The 18583-nt window shown below is 40.5% G+C and overlaps 1 protein-coding gene across 2 annotated transcripts in view; it reads right to left on the bottom strand.

The window, feature by feature from the left end:
- Positions 1-18583, bottom strand: part of zfpm2a (zinc finger protein, FOG family member 2a) — a 206712-nt gene that overhangs the window by 139580 nt on the left and 48549 nt on the right. For both annotated transcript variants that reach the window (XM_038301803.1, XM_038301802.1), the window contains exons 2-3: positions 14897-15055; positions 1518-1619 (exon numbers count right to left, since the gene is read on the bottom strand). In XM_038301803.1, coding sequence (XP_038157731.1) covers positions 1518-1619; positions 14897-15055 — 261 coding nt within the window. The remainder of the gene's footprint in view (positions 1-1517; positions 1620-14896; positions 15056-18583) is intronic.

Here is an 18583-nt window from a genome sequence, read left to right as displayed (position 1 = left end):
AAGTGCATTAATTTCAATAGTATAGTCAAGTGTACTTGACTATACTAATGTTTATTTTATTGTTTACTAAAGTATACTTTAAGTATACTTTAGTAAACTTAAAAATGTCCAAATTTAGTTCAAAGAAGTATTACTTTAGTAATACTTTAAGTACACTAAAAGTACTTGTCTAAACTTATACTTATGCTTAAGTATTCTTAATAAAATTTACTTCAAGTATACTACTTTTTGCTAAGGGACAACATAGATAAAAGCTGACCAATCTGATATGGACTGAAGATGATGATTTTTGAAACGTTTAAACTATCTCTGGAAAAGAAGCGGATCCTTATTTTTATCTTAACTATTCCTAAATTTAGGAATGCTAATGCTAATCTAATGCTAGAAAAAACAATGGCTGCTAATAATCATATCAGTAGTGACATCCTCATCTTCCTCAGTGCTTCTATCTCTCTCTAGCAAGTTTCCTTCCAAATGTCAGGCAAATTTCTACAAATTTTAAAATGTAATGCAAACTGGAGATGCTTCCATTCATTGGAGCTAACTAACGAAGCCATGAAGAGCGTAATTTTGTCATATGTTTAAATCACGCTTGGCTCAAGTAGAGCTAGTGATTATTAGCAATGGTTTATACTATCAAGATTCAAATGTTTTTTTATTCAGAACACCAGTTTCCTCCTCCACTTTTCTGAATTGATACTCTTTCGGAAAAGCCAATAAAAAAACTCAAACGAGCATAACAAACTTTTTTTTGTGTGCATATTGCATATTTTGGTGGTTGATTTCAGTTTTGCTTTTACCATTAAGCTTTTTTTATGTGATATTACAAAAAAAGGTTGATGGAAAGAGGTATTCTGTGACTTATAGTATGTTGGGAAAACCTCCATGTACCAGACTGAATGACACAATGGCATGCTAAGTGTAATACTGTGAATAATTTAACTTATAAATGTGTTATAGCAAATAATACTTTTTGAATTTGATATTGCAGAGACTGATACCCAGATGATGAGATATTCTTAATATACTTTGGTGTTCTGATTGAAATCCAGTAACATCTTGTCCCCATGAACAAAATATCTTTAATCATCTCATCTCATGTGAACATATTCCTCTAGTTTTCAGTCGCGTGGCCATTCCTCAAGCTATCTACAGTAGCAGACATTCAAAACGGCCCTTCCCAGTCAAACGCCAGCCGAACGCCAGCCCACTTCCAGCCACTGGAACACATATTTTTTTTATACTGACTCCACCCTTTCACTGAATTACAGGGTCTGACCAGGAGATGACGCTTCTCTTTAGATCTTTATGTCCACAAATCATGACAGAAAGAATATTTTAGTACAAAGATTGATGTTTAAAAAGGAACCTAAGAGCACCGGCCAAGGACCCATCATGGAAAGTGGGGAAATTTTGAAAGGCTACTACTGTGAGTCCCATCACTGTTAGGCAGTAATGAATTAATCAAAAATATCTTCACAGTTGCTTGAATAAATTGATAGAGATCCTCCTCTTACTTGGTCCATCCCATTCTTCAGGCCCCACGGCAGCGTTCCTGCTCTTCTCACTCTGGCCCTCCATCTCCACATCTCCTCCCTCTCGGTTGCCGTCCTCCTCACCTGTTAGAGAAGAAAAAACAAACCAAACAAACCTTAAGTTCCACTAAGGACCCCCGGCAGAGCAAACTTCTCCACATATTTAATTTGAAGAGACCTAATTTAATGAAGTGCTGCATTATGGACTGCTCTGCCTGTACATTCTTATGGACTTTGGAGAGCGTCCCAGCAGGGATCATTTGCTCTTTCCTGTAACATTTGAGCCATTGTGTAAATGCGGGCATGTATAGCTTTGTGCATTTGCAGTGCTCACCGGGGCCAGCTGTGCACTCCTGTATGAAAGAAGTTCCCATGAGGACTTGCAGGGACAGGAGGAAGCCCCATGGAACAGGAAGGAAAGCAATGTGTGGAAGAGAGGTGGCTATTTATTACTCTTTGATCTATTGTGGAGCGAGCTACAATGTGTGTTATAGGATGTAGGGGCTGATTTACAGTCTCAGGGCTCACACACACCCTGCTAAGGGATATTTGGGTATCTCTCTCCAGGATGTAAGTGCTTAAAGGCCGAGTTAAACAGATTCTGCAGCGAGAGGGCTTGTTGAGTGCTCTCTGATACACTTACAGTAAAATAAAATCTAGTTTTGCATGTCTACAGTAAGCACAGTTTGTGCTCAAAGTTTATGGGAACATAAATCAGCGCTAAGGAGGTGCCTCTAGTGTGGTGCTCTAGATAAATCCAATGTGGCCAACACAGTGGCTGCACAGTGTGTCTCCAAACTGAGTGGAGTTAAGGCGAAGCTGCTCGGGGCATGAAACGGGTGGTGGGCTGGGGGTCGATGGCTTCTAGTGGAACATTTTCCCCCACTTTTGTCACCACATCTTTTTTTTTCATTCCTTTGATGTTTTAAACCCAATAGTGAACGGTCAAGGACAGGCCAGGATTAAAACGATGGATTATTTGACTTTACTTTACAATCTCCAGAGGGAAAAGGATATGGATAGACCCAGTCGTATTTATTGGCACTCCTGATAAACTCATGTTGAAAGCCTTGAAATAAAAGTGTGGTTTTTGTTGCAGCAGTGTAACATCGCAAAACTTTTAATATCCTTACTGGCATGCTGGAAGGGAAAACAATCTAACTCAAAAAAAATTTTTTTTTTAACAAAGCCCCTTTAGGACAATACTTTTTGCAGTTCTATACTTTCAACAAATGTTTCTCCTGAGAGACCTGGGTGAGATATTTGTCTCCCTCTGAACTGAGATGGCCATGGAAGATGAAAAACTTTATGTCTAATCAATGGTATCTGTCCATTTGACTATGGAATAAATTTTGTTCCATTTTTTTTACAAACATGTTTTGTAAACGAAATATAAAAAAAAAGCAATGCATACTTTGAAGGAAAAGTTAATGAGAGTCATTCTGCTGTTTTCTCTGATTTTTTTTCTTCCAAATTATTTATCTATTTATTTTCCATATTTAATATTTCCAAAATGTAGTTTTTTTTAAATTCTGTGTTTTCAACATATACATATATATATATTTACACGTACTATAATTTCACTTTTAGTTTTATGAATTGCATTCTTTTCAAATTATGCAGCAATGGAGGGGAGCAAAGATGCAATTTAATGGTCTGCATGAATCTTAGCAACACTGTTTTTAATGGTCAATGTGTGCACCAAGAGTAAGCGCTTATATTTGGCTTGAAGTGAAGAAAATGTGATCTGTAAAACCCAATTTTAGAAGAATTGAATTTGTCAAACTAAATCTGAAAAACAAAAATAAAAAAAATATTTGAATTATTAAAATGTGTAAAAAAAATAGATTAACATTCGAAAAACCAGAATATGATAAATTAGTTTGAAACAAAAAAATATGAGTAAACCACAGTCACTTTTCAAACCTTTTTTTATGAAAACGTCTTTCAGTTGATTTATGGATTTTTTTTTAAATTTCAGTTCAGAAAACGTCTTTTTTTTCCCATTTCCAAAACAAGCTCTTCTTGCAATAAATTTCACCCCATATTAGAGCCAGCAAATCAGGGTCATCATCGTAATAACAAAATCAGTAAACCTAAATCGTACACTGGCGCCACCATCAGTAGGCGATGCAGGTGATGTGTCTTGCCCAAGGACACAACTACACAGGATAGGAATTTAACCTACAAACCCTCTGATTGCAGGGCAAACTCCTTTGTCTGACCCCACTGCCACGTCATCCCAGTTTCTCTGACTGTGACTAACTGTATGTGCTCTCCTCATCCTCTGACATGGGAGCTCGTCTGCCTGGCTGTTTTCCCTGGACTGGGTCGCCTGTGGAGCTGATTCACAGTTGCTTCTTTCTGTATGTCTGCTTCTGTCTCCTTGAACCCCAGTCAGCCTCAGAAGATGGCCGCTCACACTGAGCCTGGTTCTGCTGGAGATGTCTTCCTGTTAAAAGGGTGTTTTTCCTCTCCACTGTTTCTCCAAGCATGCTTGGACTGCTTTCAAGTGAAGGAGTTGATGCCATCAGCTGGTTTTCCTCACATAGAAAACTTTTAATCAATTTGACTGTATGATCTGGTTGAATTGTCTCCATAAAGTGCCTTGAGATGACATGTGCTGTGAATTGGCGCTATATAAATAAACTGGATAGAAACAGAAAATGGCCTTCCTAATAAAAGGCTAAATATACAGATAGCGTCTAATGATTGGTCTCCAGTCTAGACTCCAGTGGTTAGGAGAGATGCGCCTCTGTGTCGTATTATTTTTTTATAACCAAGGACAGAGAAGGTCTAACTAAATAGTTGTCCATAAAGACTGGGATGTTTTGAAGGAAAGCTTACATTAAGGCAATGCTTCAGCTGTATTTATTTGGAAGGGATGGTTGGTAGTATCAATAACTTAGCCAGCTTGGATTTTGGTTATAACAGCATTGCCTGGGGTGTAGGGTTTTTGTTTTTCTCCATAGTCAGGAAATGTAATTACTACCTAACCTGCCGATCTTTAGCTGTTTATCTTGTGTTTCGGATTTGCAGTTTTGTAACTTTACATTCCCTGAGCCACAGCCCACAGGACGCTGTCCATCCTCGCCGTGGTTCATCTCCTGATCAAGCACACACTCTGCTTGTTTAGCTTTATTTCCTGACATGGCTCACTTCAAAGAAGGTAGCGAATGTTGCCAAAAGGATGTCAGCTCTCTGCCTCACACTAAAATAGAAGATGCATTAGAAAAAAAGAAAATAAAAGTGATACTGAAGGGAAGTCTTCAGAAATGTCCTACTTACAATCCATGAGGTCATTATGACCCAGTTTTGCTAATAAAAGTGTCTGCTTGGGCTGGCAATTCTCCCTCTGCTCCTCCTCCCTCGCACTGTATTAAGGAGCCCACTCAACTCAATTCCCCCACTATTTATTGTTGGGCCTGGAGAACCTCTTTAGCATACCAGGCTCGTGTTATGATGAGCATAACAAAGGCGTGTATCAACAGTTCCTTCCAATGGAGCGGAGTTTTTTTTTTAAAAAGGGGGGAAAAAAGGAGCTGGTGAGATAACATTAAAGGCACTACCTTGATCTCAGGCGAACATGCTAAGCCCTGTAACGAAACGTATTGGAAGTGTTTAATTACGGCTCGGGAAATGAAGCTACAAGATGATTCCTTAATTAAGCAGTGATTAAGGATTTTCTGCCTTCTATCTAATGCAGTTTGCAGTGCATTTTAAACACAATCGCCCAGGCAACCTCACAGGGAACAATGTCACAGGGCTTTGATGAAGTTTTCTGCACAGTTGTCTGCAGGGAATAAGAAGGAGGAAGAAGTGCTGGAGCGGCATTCCTCTGCTCACCTCACCGTTTGGCAGAAATTATGAGCAGTGTTAGCATTTCTAAGAATCTACTGACCGACTGAGGAGCTCTGTTTCATTTCTACTCTAAATATTCAAAATAATCAACCCTTGTCTCATAATTTGAAATGAAACCCTCTGCAATTTAAACAAAGGACACAGATTCTCAATGATTTCTCTTCCTTTTGACAATCATTTCCGTCTTGCTTCGGCCATGCGATCAAATGGTTACATTTAAAGAAGAGTGAGAGAAGACTAAAGAGCGAAGGAGCTAAGGGGAGGGCTGGTGAGACAAGGCAAGGCAAAGCGGCCTGCTGCGTTCAGGGTTGGCGGGCATGGAAGAGGAGCCAGTGAGCTGTTAAAATCAGCCCTATCGCTGCTCCATCAAAGGACGGCTCTCCAGCCAAATCACAGCCGCCACGCAGCGTGCCACGCATTCGGGTCAATAAGCTTATAGGCGATTTACACAAACAATTCCTCGAGCAAGGTAGCAACAAAGTCATATTGGCTTTTCCTTTTAGCATTGTCTCTGCTCAGAAAGCCCTTGAAAATGTCAATCAGTCGTGCGTGACTTTAAGGAGCTCAGATCTGTCTAATCCTCAACACAGATTCTAAAGACTTAAACTTGTAACAATAAAATTATTTTAAGCCAATGTGTCAGTTTAAGGTACCATCTTTAATGGTTCCACTAGTTATTCTAGAAAAATGATAGATATGTAGATAAAATGGAAGAAATCCTAAGAAAGGTTTAAGGCTAACAGCTACTGAGATGGGGCCACCGCTTTGGATGATCATAGGAGTTTATCTCAACACACACTAGAATTTATTTAAACTAATTGGTTGCAAGCAACCAGTATCTTAAATGGTGACCATACATTTATAATGCAAAAATGCAAAAACTTGTATCAACGATGGAGTGGCCTGTATTTCCATTAGGCGCCAAGCTAATGGACAATAAAAACTTTTAATATAGCTTTGACTGTGGCAGAAACAGTTGTCGCCTTTAGAAAAGACAAGATGTTCGACTATAATGAACTTGTCTATTCATCTAAATATATGCCTAAGTTTAAGATTTTCTAATCACAACATATAGAGACAGAAACAAACTGTGGCTTAATTAGCTAAACCTTTTTTTGGACATGGTAAAAACTCATCATTTTGTCTTTAACATTTGTTTAAGCAAGGCAAGGCGTTTTTATTGATAATGGTTATTTAAATAGCTGGAAAAATCTAATTGTTGTAAAAATAGATAGCAGTGTGTTAGATGTGTTAGAATAATTTTAGATGTCACAGGCACCTCTTAACAAATACATTCTTAATCTGAATTTAAAGTTACAGAAGGTTTTAGTACTACTCCCAGTCAATTTTAGAAGTAGCACTACTTTTCTTGCAGTTTATTCCAGATTAGTGAAGAATAAGAACTACATGCTGTTTCCCAATGTTTGGTTCTGGGTCTAGGTGGGCAGAGTAAACCTGAACCAGAAGGCCTTAGAGGTCTGGATGATTATTCCACCCAAAATAAGTCATTAATGTATTTTGGAGCTAAGCCATTCAGTGATTTATAGACTTAAGAGAAGCCTTTTAATCCTGATCATGTTCTATAAGTGATAGAAGGTCGTTTTCCACAATGGCGGTCATACAAACAAAACAAGCCGGTAAGGTACCAAACAGGAAATACGCATAGTGTAGAGGGGATGTGGATTTGACCAATCAGAGGCCTCCTGTCTGCGGCCACCTACAACTTTGGAGAGGTGCAGCAGAGTGTCTGCAGAGGGGGCGGGGGCATATTTGCATTCAGTGCGACACACACGCAGACGACCTGGTTTCTGAGTATAAATCAGCCTTAACAAGGATGGATCCATCCATCCATCCATCCATCCATCCATCCATCCATCCATCCATCCATCCATCCATCCATCCATCCATCCATCCATCCATCCATCCATCCATCCAGATAGGCCCTGGATGGATGTATGGATGCCTATCTCCAGCAGCCTATGGGTGAAAGGCATTATACACCCTGGTCAGGTCGCTAGTTTAGAAATAACTATTAAAAATATCTATTAAAGTACCTTAAATCGAATTATTCAAATCTATCAATTTGAGGTATATATGGCTTCTGCATTTTCTTTATCTTTTTCACTTTCTAAACCAGACAATTTCTAAAGCAGTTTGGCCTCAACTTTCAGGATATTTGATAGGAGGATTGCAGTTTCCCCCCGTTCCATCCTGATATGGGATTTCTTCTTGTTGATGCAGATTATGCTGCAACAGATTAAGTCAATTCCAGAAAGCAACCTTTTTCACTAAAGTCAAGCATAGCTGTAAGACTTTTCTGCTATCTGACAAAAAAAAAAGGGGTTGGGAAATGCATGCAATTTGTGTCAGGCACAGCACTCCAATGGAGGGAGGCTATTAGAGAAATGCCTCAGCACTGTCTCTTTAAATGCCAATAAATTCCCATCATTACAGAATCTGGCAGTTTTCCTCCCCGTCTGCAGCCTGGGTCTTTATCTCGCTCTGCCTCAGTCTTTGAGCATGTAGATCTGGCCCAGTTAGATTGTCATACTTAACAAACATTAATGATTAATTTCCTCCACTGAGTCAAATGGGGCTAAAGGGATGACTCGATTCATCTTATCGCATTGCAAATTAGCATTTCCCCATATTCTCCAGCATCAACTGTGCATTAAAATTCTACATTTACCATTCTGGGCACTGGCAGCTGTGAAAGGAGATCTTCCTCCTGTGTTGCTGGAGATTCTGATTACTTCTGTGTTACACAAAGACTAATTAATTCTGGGACTTTCTCCTTGCTGCTACATGCCTCTGACTGAAGCAAGTGAATTTCATCACAGAGAGGATATTGAGAGGTCAAGGTGGGGTTTTCATCTGCTACACCAAGTCCTGCAGCCCTTGCTTTCACCTAGCACTTCTGATAAAATATTTTCTGCCCTATTGTAATTCCTATCATTTGTAGAGGACAGTGCATGAGAGTGCAAGCATTCATATTTAGTTGTTATTGATATATCCTGACACACAGGGAGCAACAATAAAACCTGAACAAAGAAAATCATGGAATGTGACTTCCAAAAAAAGGTTTTTTTTTGTTTTGTTTTTTTTTTACACAGAGGAAACGACACACATGAAGTGAAATGTAAATTTACTGTCGGAGCCGAGATGGGAAGTCATTTGTCATCAGACAAGACTTGGACCACTCAAAGGGAACAGCTTGTGGCAACATCCTGCGCAGAACTTCACATATAGCCAGCAATAAAACGGGGTGAAGCGACAAGGTGAAATTTCACAGTTTCAGTAAAAAAAACAAAAAAAAAACAAGCTCGCTGAAAAGAAGTGTTTCTCCCAATTCCAGAGCCGGGTGCTTCAGCCGCAGAGCATAAATCTTTGCTGTTGAGCCAGTGTGTTGATCTGCACGCTTTGAAAAAATAGGAAACTCTCCATAAATGTGAAATGGAGGGGGAACTTTTTTTAGGGTAAGAATCCTGTTTAATCACCTGGGGAAAGAAAGGTTGTTTCTTTATAGTACCCCCCTCGTTGCAACTCTGAAAGGTAGACAGACCATCTTTAAAATGTCTTGTTTATTCTGCACATGGTGCTGGTCTGTATTTCCCAAGTTGCAGCTGAAAAGTAGGTTTAGATACATTTTAAAAGCTTGTACTGCAAACCCTCCCTAGATTGGACTTTATTGTCCATGGGCTTGCAGTATTCTATAAAATAATGCAATTATTTGCTATAGCCATTATATGGCTAAATAATAAAAACTAATTAAAATGGCCAGAAGATACATCAGGGGAAATTTTAAAATAAAAAAAACGTAATTATTTAGCTCCCTTTTTGAAACTAAACTCAAAACAACCCCACTGCATAAAAACAGCATAAAGTATTATATAACATCAATAAAAACTGCAAAAGATAAACAATGCCCCCATCCTCTTAAAACCAGCAAACTAATCAGTATTTGACTTTGTAATAATAGTGAATACTTTCTATAATCATCTTTAGAGCCTGAATATAGGCTTGTTCTCTATTGCAAATTAGTCAGATTCAATAGAGAGCAACCGTGAACAGCAATTTTAAAGTCTGGCCACAGATACTTTAATTTGATTTCATTGGATGTCTGAATCCTGAGTGGGCGTGCTTTCATCTAAGCCATGTAGCTCTGGCTTTGTGTTAAGCGTTGTCTTCCTGGAAGGTGAACCTCTGCTCCAGCCGCTAGTGTTTTGCAGCAGATTGGTCATTCACAAATTGCATTTTGCATGTGAGTAAATGAAAAACGTTTTAGTTCTTACCAACTGACCGCAAATTTTTAATCTTAAAGTGCAGAACTAGAAATGTAATCCTAATGTTAATTAATTAATCCAAAGTTAATTGATCTTGTCCACCAACTAAGTATGATAGGTTGCCATTTTGTTTTTCTTGTAACAAGAAGATCTTTCCATGAAATAAAGATGTAAATATCATTTGTCACAATATGCTGAAACAATGTATTGTGCCATTTGTATTCAATACTGACTGTATTAACAAAATAAAATGTTGTCTTACACAAAACAGAACTCAGAAATATGTATAAAATAAAGTCAATCAAGAACCTATTTGATTTTAATCAAAACAAACTGTATGATTATCTAAATACAAAGATGTAAAACTAATTAGCAGACAGGGTATGTTGCTCTAACTCGCTGACTATTTACCACTTTGTTTCAAAGAAGTGGACGCTTACTGTGATATAGCTCTGTGATTAGTGTTATTCAGCATAAATAGCTGAATAAACTTTGTGCTGGTAGCAGTGCTTTTGAACAGAGGGTTCTGGTTGCTCAGAGTAATGTTAAAATTGGCATCATAAAGTGCATTAACTTACAAAAGCTTTGCCTATATATGGTGCCAATTGCTACATATCTTTCTCTATCATGTTACAAACTTTTTGCGCAATGTTATTCAGTTTTCTATCATCACATCTTCACCTTCTGAGAAGTGGCGCCTACAGAAATGTTTCACAGGGGTGGCCAGATGGGGCCACTAACATCTTGGGGTAGCACACTGTAACTAAAAGCCATAAATTCAGGGTTCCACCATTGAGATAAACATGTATGTAGAAATAAACTGATACGCTGGTGAAGGTTCTCAGTCATCCAGGTCATAGGCAGTCCATAAAAAGAAAATTAAAAACAATCGACTAGATGTTTCGCTTCTCATCCAGGAAGCTTTTTCAATTCAAAAAATTATGGTGAAAAATAAACTGATAGTACTACAATTTACACTGTAGGGTGGCTAATTGGGTGGCCAGTGGGCTGGCCAGTGGGTTGGCCAGTGGGGTGGCCAGTGGGTTGGCCAGTGGGGTGGCCAGTGGGTTGGCCAGTGGGGTGGCCAGTGGGGCGGCCAGTGGGTTGGCCAGTGGGGTGGCCAGTGGGGTGGCCAGTGGGGTGGCCAGTGGGGTGGCCAGTGGGGTGGCCAGTGGGTTGGCCAGTGGGGTGGCCAGTGGGGTGGCCAGTGGGGTGGCCAGTGGGTTGGCCAGTGGGGTGGCCAGTGGGGTGGCCAGTGGGGTGGCCAGTGGGGTGGCCAGTGGGGCGGCCAGTGGGGTGGCCAAAGTGGTGGCCAGTGGGTTGGCCAAAGTGGTGGCCAGTGGGTTGGCCAGTGGGGTGGCCAGTGGGTTGGCCAGTGGGCTGGCCAGTACATTGCACATGGTGGCCGTGGCCACTGCCTAGTAGGGCCACTGCTTCTGAACAAAGCAGAGAAGGGACGATCCTCCACCATACAGCACAAAGCTTTTTCAATTCAAAAAATTATGGTGAAAAATAAACTGATGGTACTACAATTTACACTGTAGGGTGGCTAATGGGGTGGCCAGTGGGGTGGCCAGTGGGTTGGCCGGTGGGGTGGCCAGTGGGTTGGCCAAAGTGGTGGCCAGTGGGTTGGCCAGTGGGTAGGCCAGTGGGGTGGCCAGTGGGTTGGCCAGTGGGCTGGCCAGGACATTGCACATGGTGGCCGTGGCCACTCCCTGGTAGCGCCACTGCTTCTGAACAAAGCAGAGAAGGGACACTCCTCCACCATACAGCACAGCTAAATTAGCGCTATTTAGGTGATACCTGGATGGAGTTAATCCAGTCTTTACATTTACATAAAAAAACTGCGTGAAGTCCATTCTGCATCCTTATCACCATTAAACAGAGTAAATAATCCCAGCACAGACTCTGGATGGATTCATACTTCTACTCTCGCACGCCTTTGCTTTGGTATTACTTCTCTTGCAAACACCAGTGAGAATCTGCCTAAGAAGACAGAGGTGTGCCCTCTAGTGGATGATAGTGAGATAAAAACACAGTGAAATCCCTTTTTAGCTGTTTTTATCAACGAATTCGATAAAAGAAATTTGAATCGAATTAATAGTAATAATAATAACAGTGACTGGTAAGCTGATCACTTGTTTACATCCTTATGTGGAACTAATTGTTTCCCCCCAAGCCTATATGTATCTTTACTAATATCAGCATCTCTTTTGCCCCCATTATAAATGTTGGACAAGGACACCACGCTAATTTAGGTGGAAGGCCATGTGTTGTCGGTGTGTCGTTGTGCCATACCTTTTCTACATTCAGCTGACCGATCGAACCGTCATTAAAATATTTTCTAACCTTACTCTACTTTTAAACAACTTTTCTCTTGGCCTGTCTGTCATATTCTTTAGTCTCTATGATTCTGTTTGTTCACTATTCTAAATAATTAGATTTAAGCTGAGAATAAGTTACACAGGAATGGACTATTTTCACTATTTATGTACCATCTGAAAGCTAAAAATGTAACTTTCATTGAGATATATTAGATTCAAAGTTACTTAATAATCCAATTTTTCGAACTTTGTTAAAAATAAAATGGAAAACCTTCAAACAGTTCAGAACTACCCTTTATCTATCTTTTACACTGAATTACAATTACATATATAACATTTTGTGGATGGATACAGACAAACAGTTGAAAATGTCCGAAGGGTGTGAATACTTTTGCAAAAAACTGTATCTGGATTTAAAGCTCTAGTATCTAGAGGCACTGAAGCCTGCCCTATCATTGAAAAACAAAAAGTGACAAAGCCATCAGGAAAATCACACATATAGAAGGCGGGACGTCTGCAGGTGACTTTAGGGAGGTTTGGAAGAAATCATGGCGTTCAACAAGAGAAACATATCAAGTGCCTCCAATTCCTTAAGAACCTGAACAAAACAAAACTAAGAGCAGATTTCACGGTTCCTCCTGCCTCAGACCAAAATGGGACGTCAAGGTGCTCCATGCACTTATCTGGGGAGACGCTTTTCTGCAAGGGTAAGGCAAATGGCTGAGTCTTTGGTGGCATTCAACTTCTTGACCTTTGCGCCTTTAAGCGGCTTTGCTTCTTCACCGCTCTCTGATCAAAGTTAATAAGTGCTTCATATGTTAATGAAAATTGGTACTCCTCTTTGTGTTCCTACAGCTTTTTAATACCTATTATGGACTGAAACTTTTAATGGAAGGTTTTAGGTCTCCCTGACAAGCCCATTTCAGAGAGTGACTACACAGATACAAGGCTAAGCTAAGACCGGAGAGCCGCTGCTCAGTGCAGGAACCTTACACGGGAGACCTTATTCTCGAGGAAGCAGCCACAGATAAAGGCCATGGGATGAGTGGCTGCCTTTAAACCCACGTTCAAGTCCGCACAGGGCTAATTACAGCATGCCATCGCATTTGAGAGGGTTTAGTTAATCAAGGGGGCTCTCTCTTTTTCTTTTTTTTTTTGCCTTCCTATAGTCGAGGAATAACACACTTAAACCATTTAATGCTGCCAGGATTGCACCCTGTTTAATTCGCAGGAATTTCACATAAGTGGGGTAAATTTAAGCCACTATGACATTAGTTTTATAGAGATCTAATGGAGGAAAGCTTTATAAGAGAGGCGAGGGGGGTATACCTGAAGATAGCACTGAATTTGCCACACAGAAAACCGAGCAGTGGATAGTACATCATTTAGGTCTTAGGAGGCAATGGGGGACTTAGCCACTGTAAGCTTAGATTGGGAAGTAATACAAAAAAATCTGACTGCTAAGGCTTGTGTGTGACAAGGAACAGATTACCAATGCCCACGAAAAGAAGTATTTGACATTTGGGATTGCTATGTCATGTTGAGTTTATTGGAAAACACGGAAAGAAGATTTGAGTCTTAGTTTCTGGCGGTTTTATCCAAAACAAAGGGAGTATCAAGCAACTCCGGCGAGGTTCTTTGAAGATTTCCACAACTTTTTTTTTTCCTCTTTTTTTTTTAAATCGCCATATACACTACCATCTACTTCATGACTAACGGCTGGTTATAGGCCCATGCATTGTGCTTTGAAGTCTGAGGATGTTCGTGTTACAAGAAAGACAAAGAAAAGGGCAAAGAAACCGAGACATTGCTTGTAATTGCAATTTTTAAACAATTGGGCCGTTCAATTTTTCCCCTCCTGAGAACAAAAGGAAAACATTATTGATACGATTACTGGGGGGGAGCCTACCTGAAACATGAAAGATTTATTTCGTCTGGAATAATTGTAATCCCACAAGGCACATCAGTTTAGAAGTGTCTGGGGGTGGAAATAAGTCTAAACAAATTTTTCCTTTGAAAGACAAACGAAGGGGCAGACATTCAAAGCATCGGTTCTTCATTAAAAAGTCCAATTTAAGGGATCCGTGCGCCAACGAGAGCGGGGGCCACCTGGGGCAGCGAGCTCCACACAACCAGAGGCTGTTGAAGGTGGGACGGAGGGAGGGGGAAAGGGAAGCGGGACGAGCCTGTCATCTTCGTACTGTAACCTGAAGCAGACCACAAATTAGCTTCTGTGATGGCAAGGTGTGACTGAAGTCAAACAAACACACAAAGAGGCAATCTAATTGAATTGCAGTTCAAAGAGGAGTGGAGCGCGTTTGGCGATGCAGTGGCGCTTTAAAGTGATGGACCTCCGAGCTGTAGCAGGTGCTGCTGAGCAGGGGAGGGCTGCAGCACAGCAGAAACCTGGTGGTCCAAACATACCATCTCACACTGGAAAAAATCTAAATCCAGATAGGTCATTTTTTCTTAAAATAAGTGCATTTGTTTTTGGATTGAGGAGGTAAAAGATACATTTTGCCAATGGAACAAGACAATTTACACTTAAAATAAGAAAACACAGTTGCATTAACTTATTTCAAGTGCATTTTATCTAATTATCTCATTTTAAGAGTAAAAATACTCATTCCATTTGCAAACTATCTAATTTACCTACTCAAATTAAGGGTAAATACACTTAATTTAAGAAATTTTTACTTATTTCTAGATCGTTTTTTCCAGTGCACTCTCAGATCAAACCGTTGCTCTTTGGCGGATTGCAGGAAGTCAATGTTGGGGTGCAGGATAAAATCTCTCTGCCACTAAGGAGAAACACTTCACTCATCAAAGTTTTCATCCACTTCTAGTCTTTCACACCACATTTCCAGCATTATTTCTACCCTCAACCCCTCACCTTTGTTGCAGAAGTACTCCATGTCTTCACAGTTCATGTTCTCGCTTTCAAACTCTGCCGGGAAGTTCTCTTCCACCGAGAACTCGTCTTTGGCCAGGAGCTCGTTCTCCTCGGAGACACACTCCTCCTCTTCTTCCTCCAGGCCATCCTCCAGAGGACCTGAGGGAACACACACACACATTCATACATAAACACACACACAGACACACGAGGGAAATGTTCAGCAGTTTCATCACATCCTTCAGGCTTTCAAGAACAAACAAAGAACTTCTGCTTCTTTGCGCCCCTCTTCTTGCAATCCAACTGATTCAGATGCAATTCAAAACACGGTCTTGTCTACGCTATGTTCAAGTGCACCCAGAGTCCTGTCAGTAAGATAAATATATATTAATCTATATTTGCAACAATATTTCACAGTCTTTCCTCAATAGCTACAGGAAAAGTCCTTTGTGACGCTGGTGAGAAAAGCGAGTTGACATGCAGCCAAGGTGAGCTTGATGTTAATCCTTCTACCTGCAAAACAAAACCTCACACAGATGGAGGGAGGAGGGGGGAGGGAAAAAAAAAAGGTCCTTTCCAGACTTTTCATAGAGGGATCAGTATGGGAGTGGAGGGGGGGGAGTGAGAGAAAAATACTTTTATTAATTTGTTAGCCTTATCACAGGGTACAATGTTGATTTTCCATTTACATTCCAAGCCTCGGGGTAATACACCAGTGCAATCTTAAAGGAGACACTTTTCCGTGTGATAAATTTTTTCCCCCCTCTGTGCAATATTATTTCTTTAAATCTAAATGATTCCAGAATTTTGCTTGTAGCTGTACATCTCTGTTGGTATTTGCATATTACCATTTTTTTTGTTTTGCTTTTTGCTTCAATCAAGGCTGTTGATGGAATTACTGTACTGCTACCTGAATTGTATTAGTTGTGAAAAACGTCTCACCCGGCTTCTGAATGTTATTAAGATAATGGTGCATCTGGCACACATTTCTGTGTCTTGAAAACATGTCTGCAGTCTTTTTTTTTCTCTCCACGAATTACCATAAAAACAGTAATGAAAAAAATTGTGTGAGTGTTTTTATGTTTATGAAAGAAAAAGGAAAAAAATATAGTAAAATTAGCTCTTTATGTTTCAATATTGGGACTTCTGGTCCAGCGATGATGTTTTATTTTTTATGTTTCATTCCAAAACAGCTAAAAACTTACATTAATTTAAAGAAATAAGAGAAATCCCATATTTCTTTCAAAAAAACTGTTTATAAAAAACATAATCCCTATAAACCTCGACTCCAGCCAGGTTTTAGATTTGAACCTGCAGACTAGAGCAGAAGGATGCAAGGAAGAAAGGACACAAGGATTGAATTAAATCAAGTAGGAAAGGCCACAAAGGAGAGAAGAGAAGGGGAGAAGGAATGAAGAATACAAGTAATGAAGGAGGAAGAGAGGAAGGAAGGGCAAAAGAGTGCAAGTCACAAGGAAGAAAGGAAATAAGGAAGAAAGGATAATAGGAAAGACAGATGTATGTAGAGAAAGGATCAAAACAAGGACTAATTAAGCACAAAAGAAAAGAAAGGACACTAGAAATAAAGTTAGGAAGAGGAAATGAGACAAGAATTACAGGTGGAAGTAAATAATAAAGAGCAAAAGACGGGAAATAATGATAGGAGGAATCAAGGAAGGGACTGTTGGACCATGGGATAGATGGTGCAGCAAGAAGATCAAGGTTCAATTCCCGGCCCGCTCTTTCTGTATGGAGTTTGCATGTTCTCCCTGAGCATGCGTGGGTTCTCTCTGGGTACTCTGGCTGCCTCCAAAAGTCCAAAAAGATGACTGTCGGGTTAATTGGTTTCTCTTAAATTTGTCTTTATGTTTGTTAGCCTCTGTGTTGTCCTGAGATGGACTGGCGACCTGTCCAGGGTGTATCCCCCCGCCTCTCACCAGTAGACAGCTGGGGATAGGCACAGCACCCTTCGCGACCCTACTTGGGATAAGCGTGACGGAAAATGGTCGGATAAAAGATGCAGACTGAAAATGCAAAACATTTCCTTTCCCACTCTAAAGAAATTCCTAAATCCAACAGCAGACCTTTAGCTGAATGCCTTTGTTCCCAACCAAATTACAAAAGCCTGGATACAGTAAAAAAAAAAAAAAAACAAGGTGGGAGTACAGTAAACCGGTGCTACATTTTACCGTTCAAATGTCCTACTTGTCACTAGTTATGTTTCTTCATCACCTAAACAAGGTGCACTGGTATCCTCTCAACGCCTCTCAGCGTGTTTGTTCTGTTGCAGCAGGAGTGAACCCTTCAGCTTTAATAAAGCAATAATTTCAGCCCTCCTGTTTCTCTTTCTTCTCCGCACCCGAAGCCTCATAAAAAGACCCCCCTGATGTCCACAAACTGCTTGCTCTTTTCATTAGTCTTATAAATTACTCCTTTGTAGAAGCCAGCATCTGCAGGAGCCCGGGACATGAAAAGAATTAGCGCACAGATCTCTAATAGACACTGCAGAGGCCGAGTGCTGCTTTTAAATGAGGATACAGTTTTATGATCTTATCTGATGCCTTCTGCTGATTCGCAGAAGAGCGCAGTGAGGCGTGAAGTGACTCGATGAGTCTACCATGGCTTAGGATGATACCGAGAGATAAATATCACAGTATCAAGGGGAGCTTGTATGACTGGCGTTAAAAGCTTCTGCCAAGGCAAATGAAGACGGTGTGAAAGAAAGCAAGGAAATACATTTCTATACGCGCGGTCTGTACACATTCCATTACACAGCTGAATGAGGACCGTGTGTACAGCTAAATGATTCTTCCTCTGTTGCTCGCAAATACAGGCAGCACTATTGCGGCAGAAAATAGACCTACAGTGTTGTGAGATAATAAGAGTAAAGGGAGATTAAAGATAAACTTCATGGTCAATAAGACACACAGATTAGGTAGATAAGATGAGATAGAATTGAGGTTTAATAGACTCAGAATAAGGGCATCTCACTTCCCCACTCTAGCAGATAGTAACTAAATGGAGCATTTTCAGAGCGATAGAGATACTGGGGGCCTTAGTGAATATGGAAAAATGAAATATTCCACCCTGTCTGGATCATTAAAGGGGGCCTGATGGGCTACTTCTTGAGAGCCGCGTAGATGGCAAAAGTTTGCCTGCATTCTCACATGTTTAGCTTATTATACAGTATTCATTGCATGGAGAGACCTGAAATTATTTCAGAGACAGCAATGATAAGAATAATGACTTTCTAAACGACCAGCACCACACTCCTAACTCATTTTCTGATAGTGGCGTTCCTGCTATATTTAGTTGTGTACTGTTTAAAATCCTGTCACATTCTCTGTGTGACCCGCGCTCCTCGGTGCATTTCTATAGGGGGCTGCTGACGAACTGGGCCAGAGGACTGTTTGCTGCTTCTGCCTCTTATCAAGCCTCCGCCGGAGTTCAGATGGCCAATGACACCACGGAGAAGACGTCTGCATTTCACCTCACCGTGGCAAAACAGAGCCTGCCTTCAAACAAGGAGGAGGAGGAGGAGGGGAGTAGTTTTCCTTCATGTACAGTATGTAGTCCAAGGTACGACAATGAGATAGAAAATAGTTCCAATATTGATGGATGGATGGATGGATGGATGGATGGATGGATGGATGGATGGATGGATGGATGGATGGATGGATGGATGGA

The sequence above is a fragment of the Cyprinodon tularosa genome, unplaced genomic scaffold (genome assembly GCF_016077235.1).
Source record: "Cyprinodon tularosa strain WSP-4 unplaced genomic scaffold, ASM1607723v1 ctg475, whole genome shotgun sequence".
NCBI lineage: Eukaryota > Metazoa > Chordata > Actinopteri > Cyprinodontiformes > Cyprinodontidae > Cyprinodon > Cyprinodon tularosa.
The sequence above is the reverse complement of the archived record's forward strand: the minus strand, read 5'-3'. Positions and strand labels throughout refer to the sequence as shown.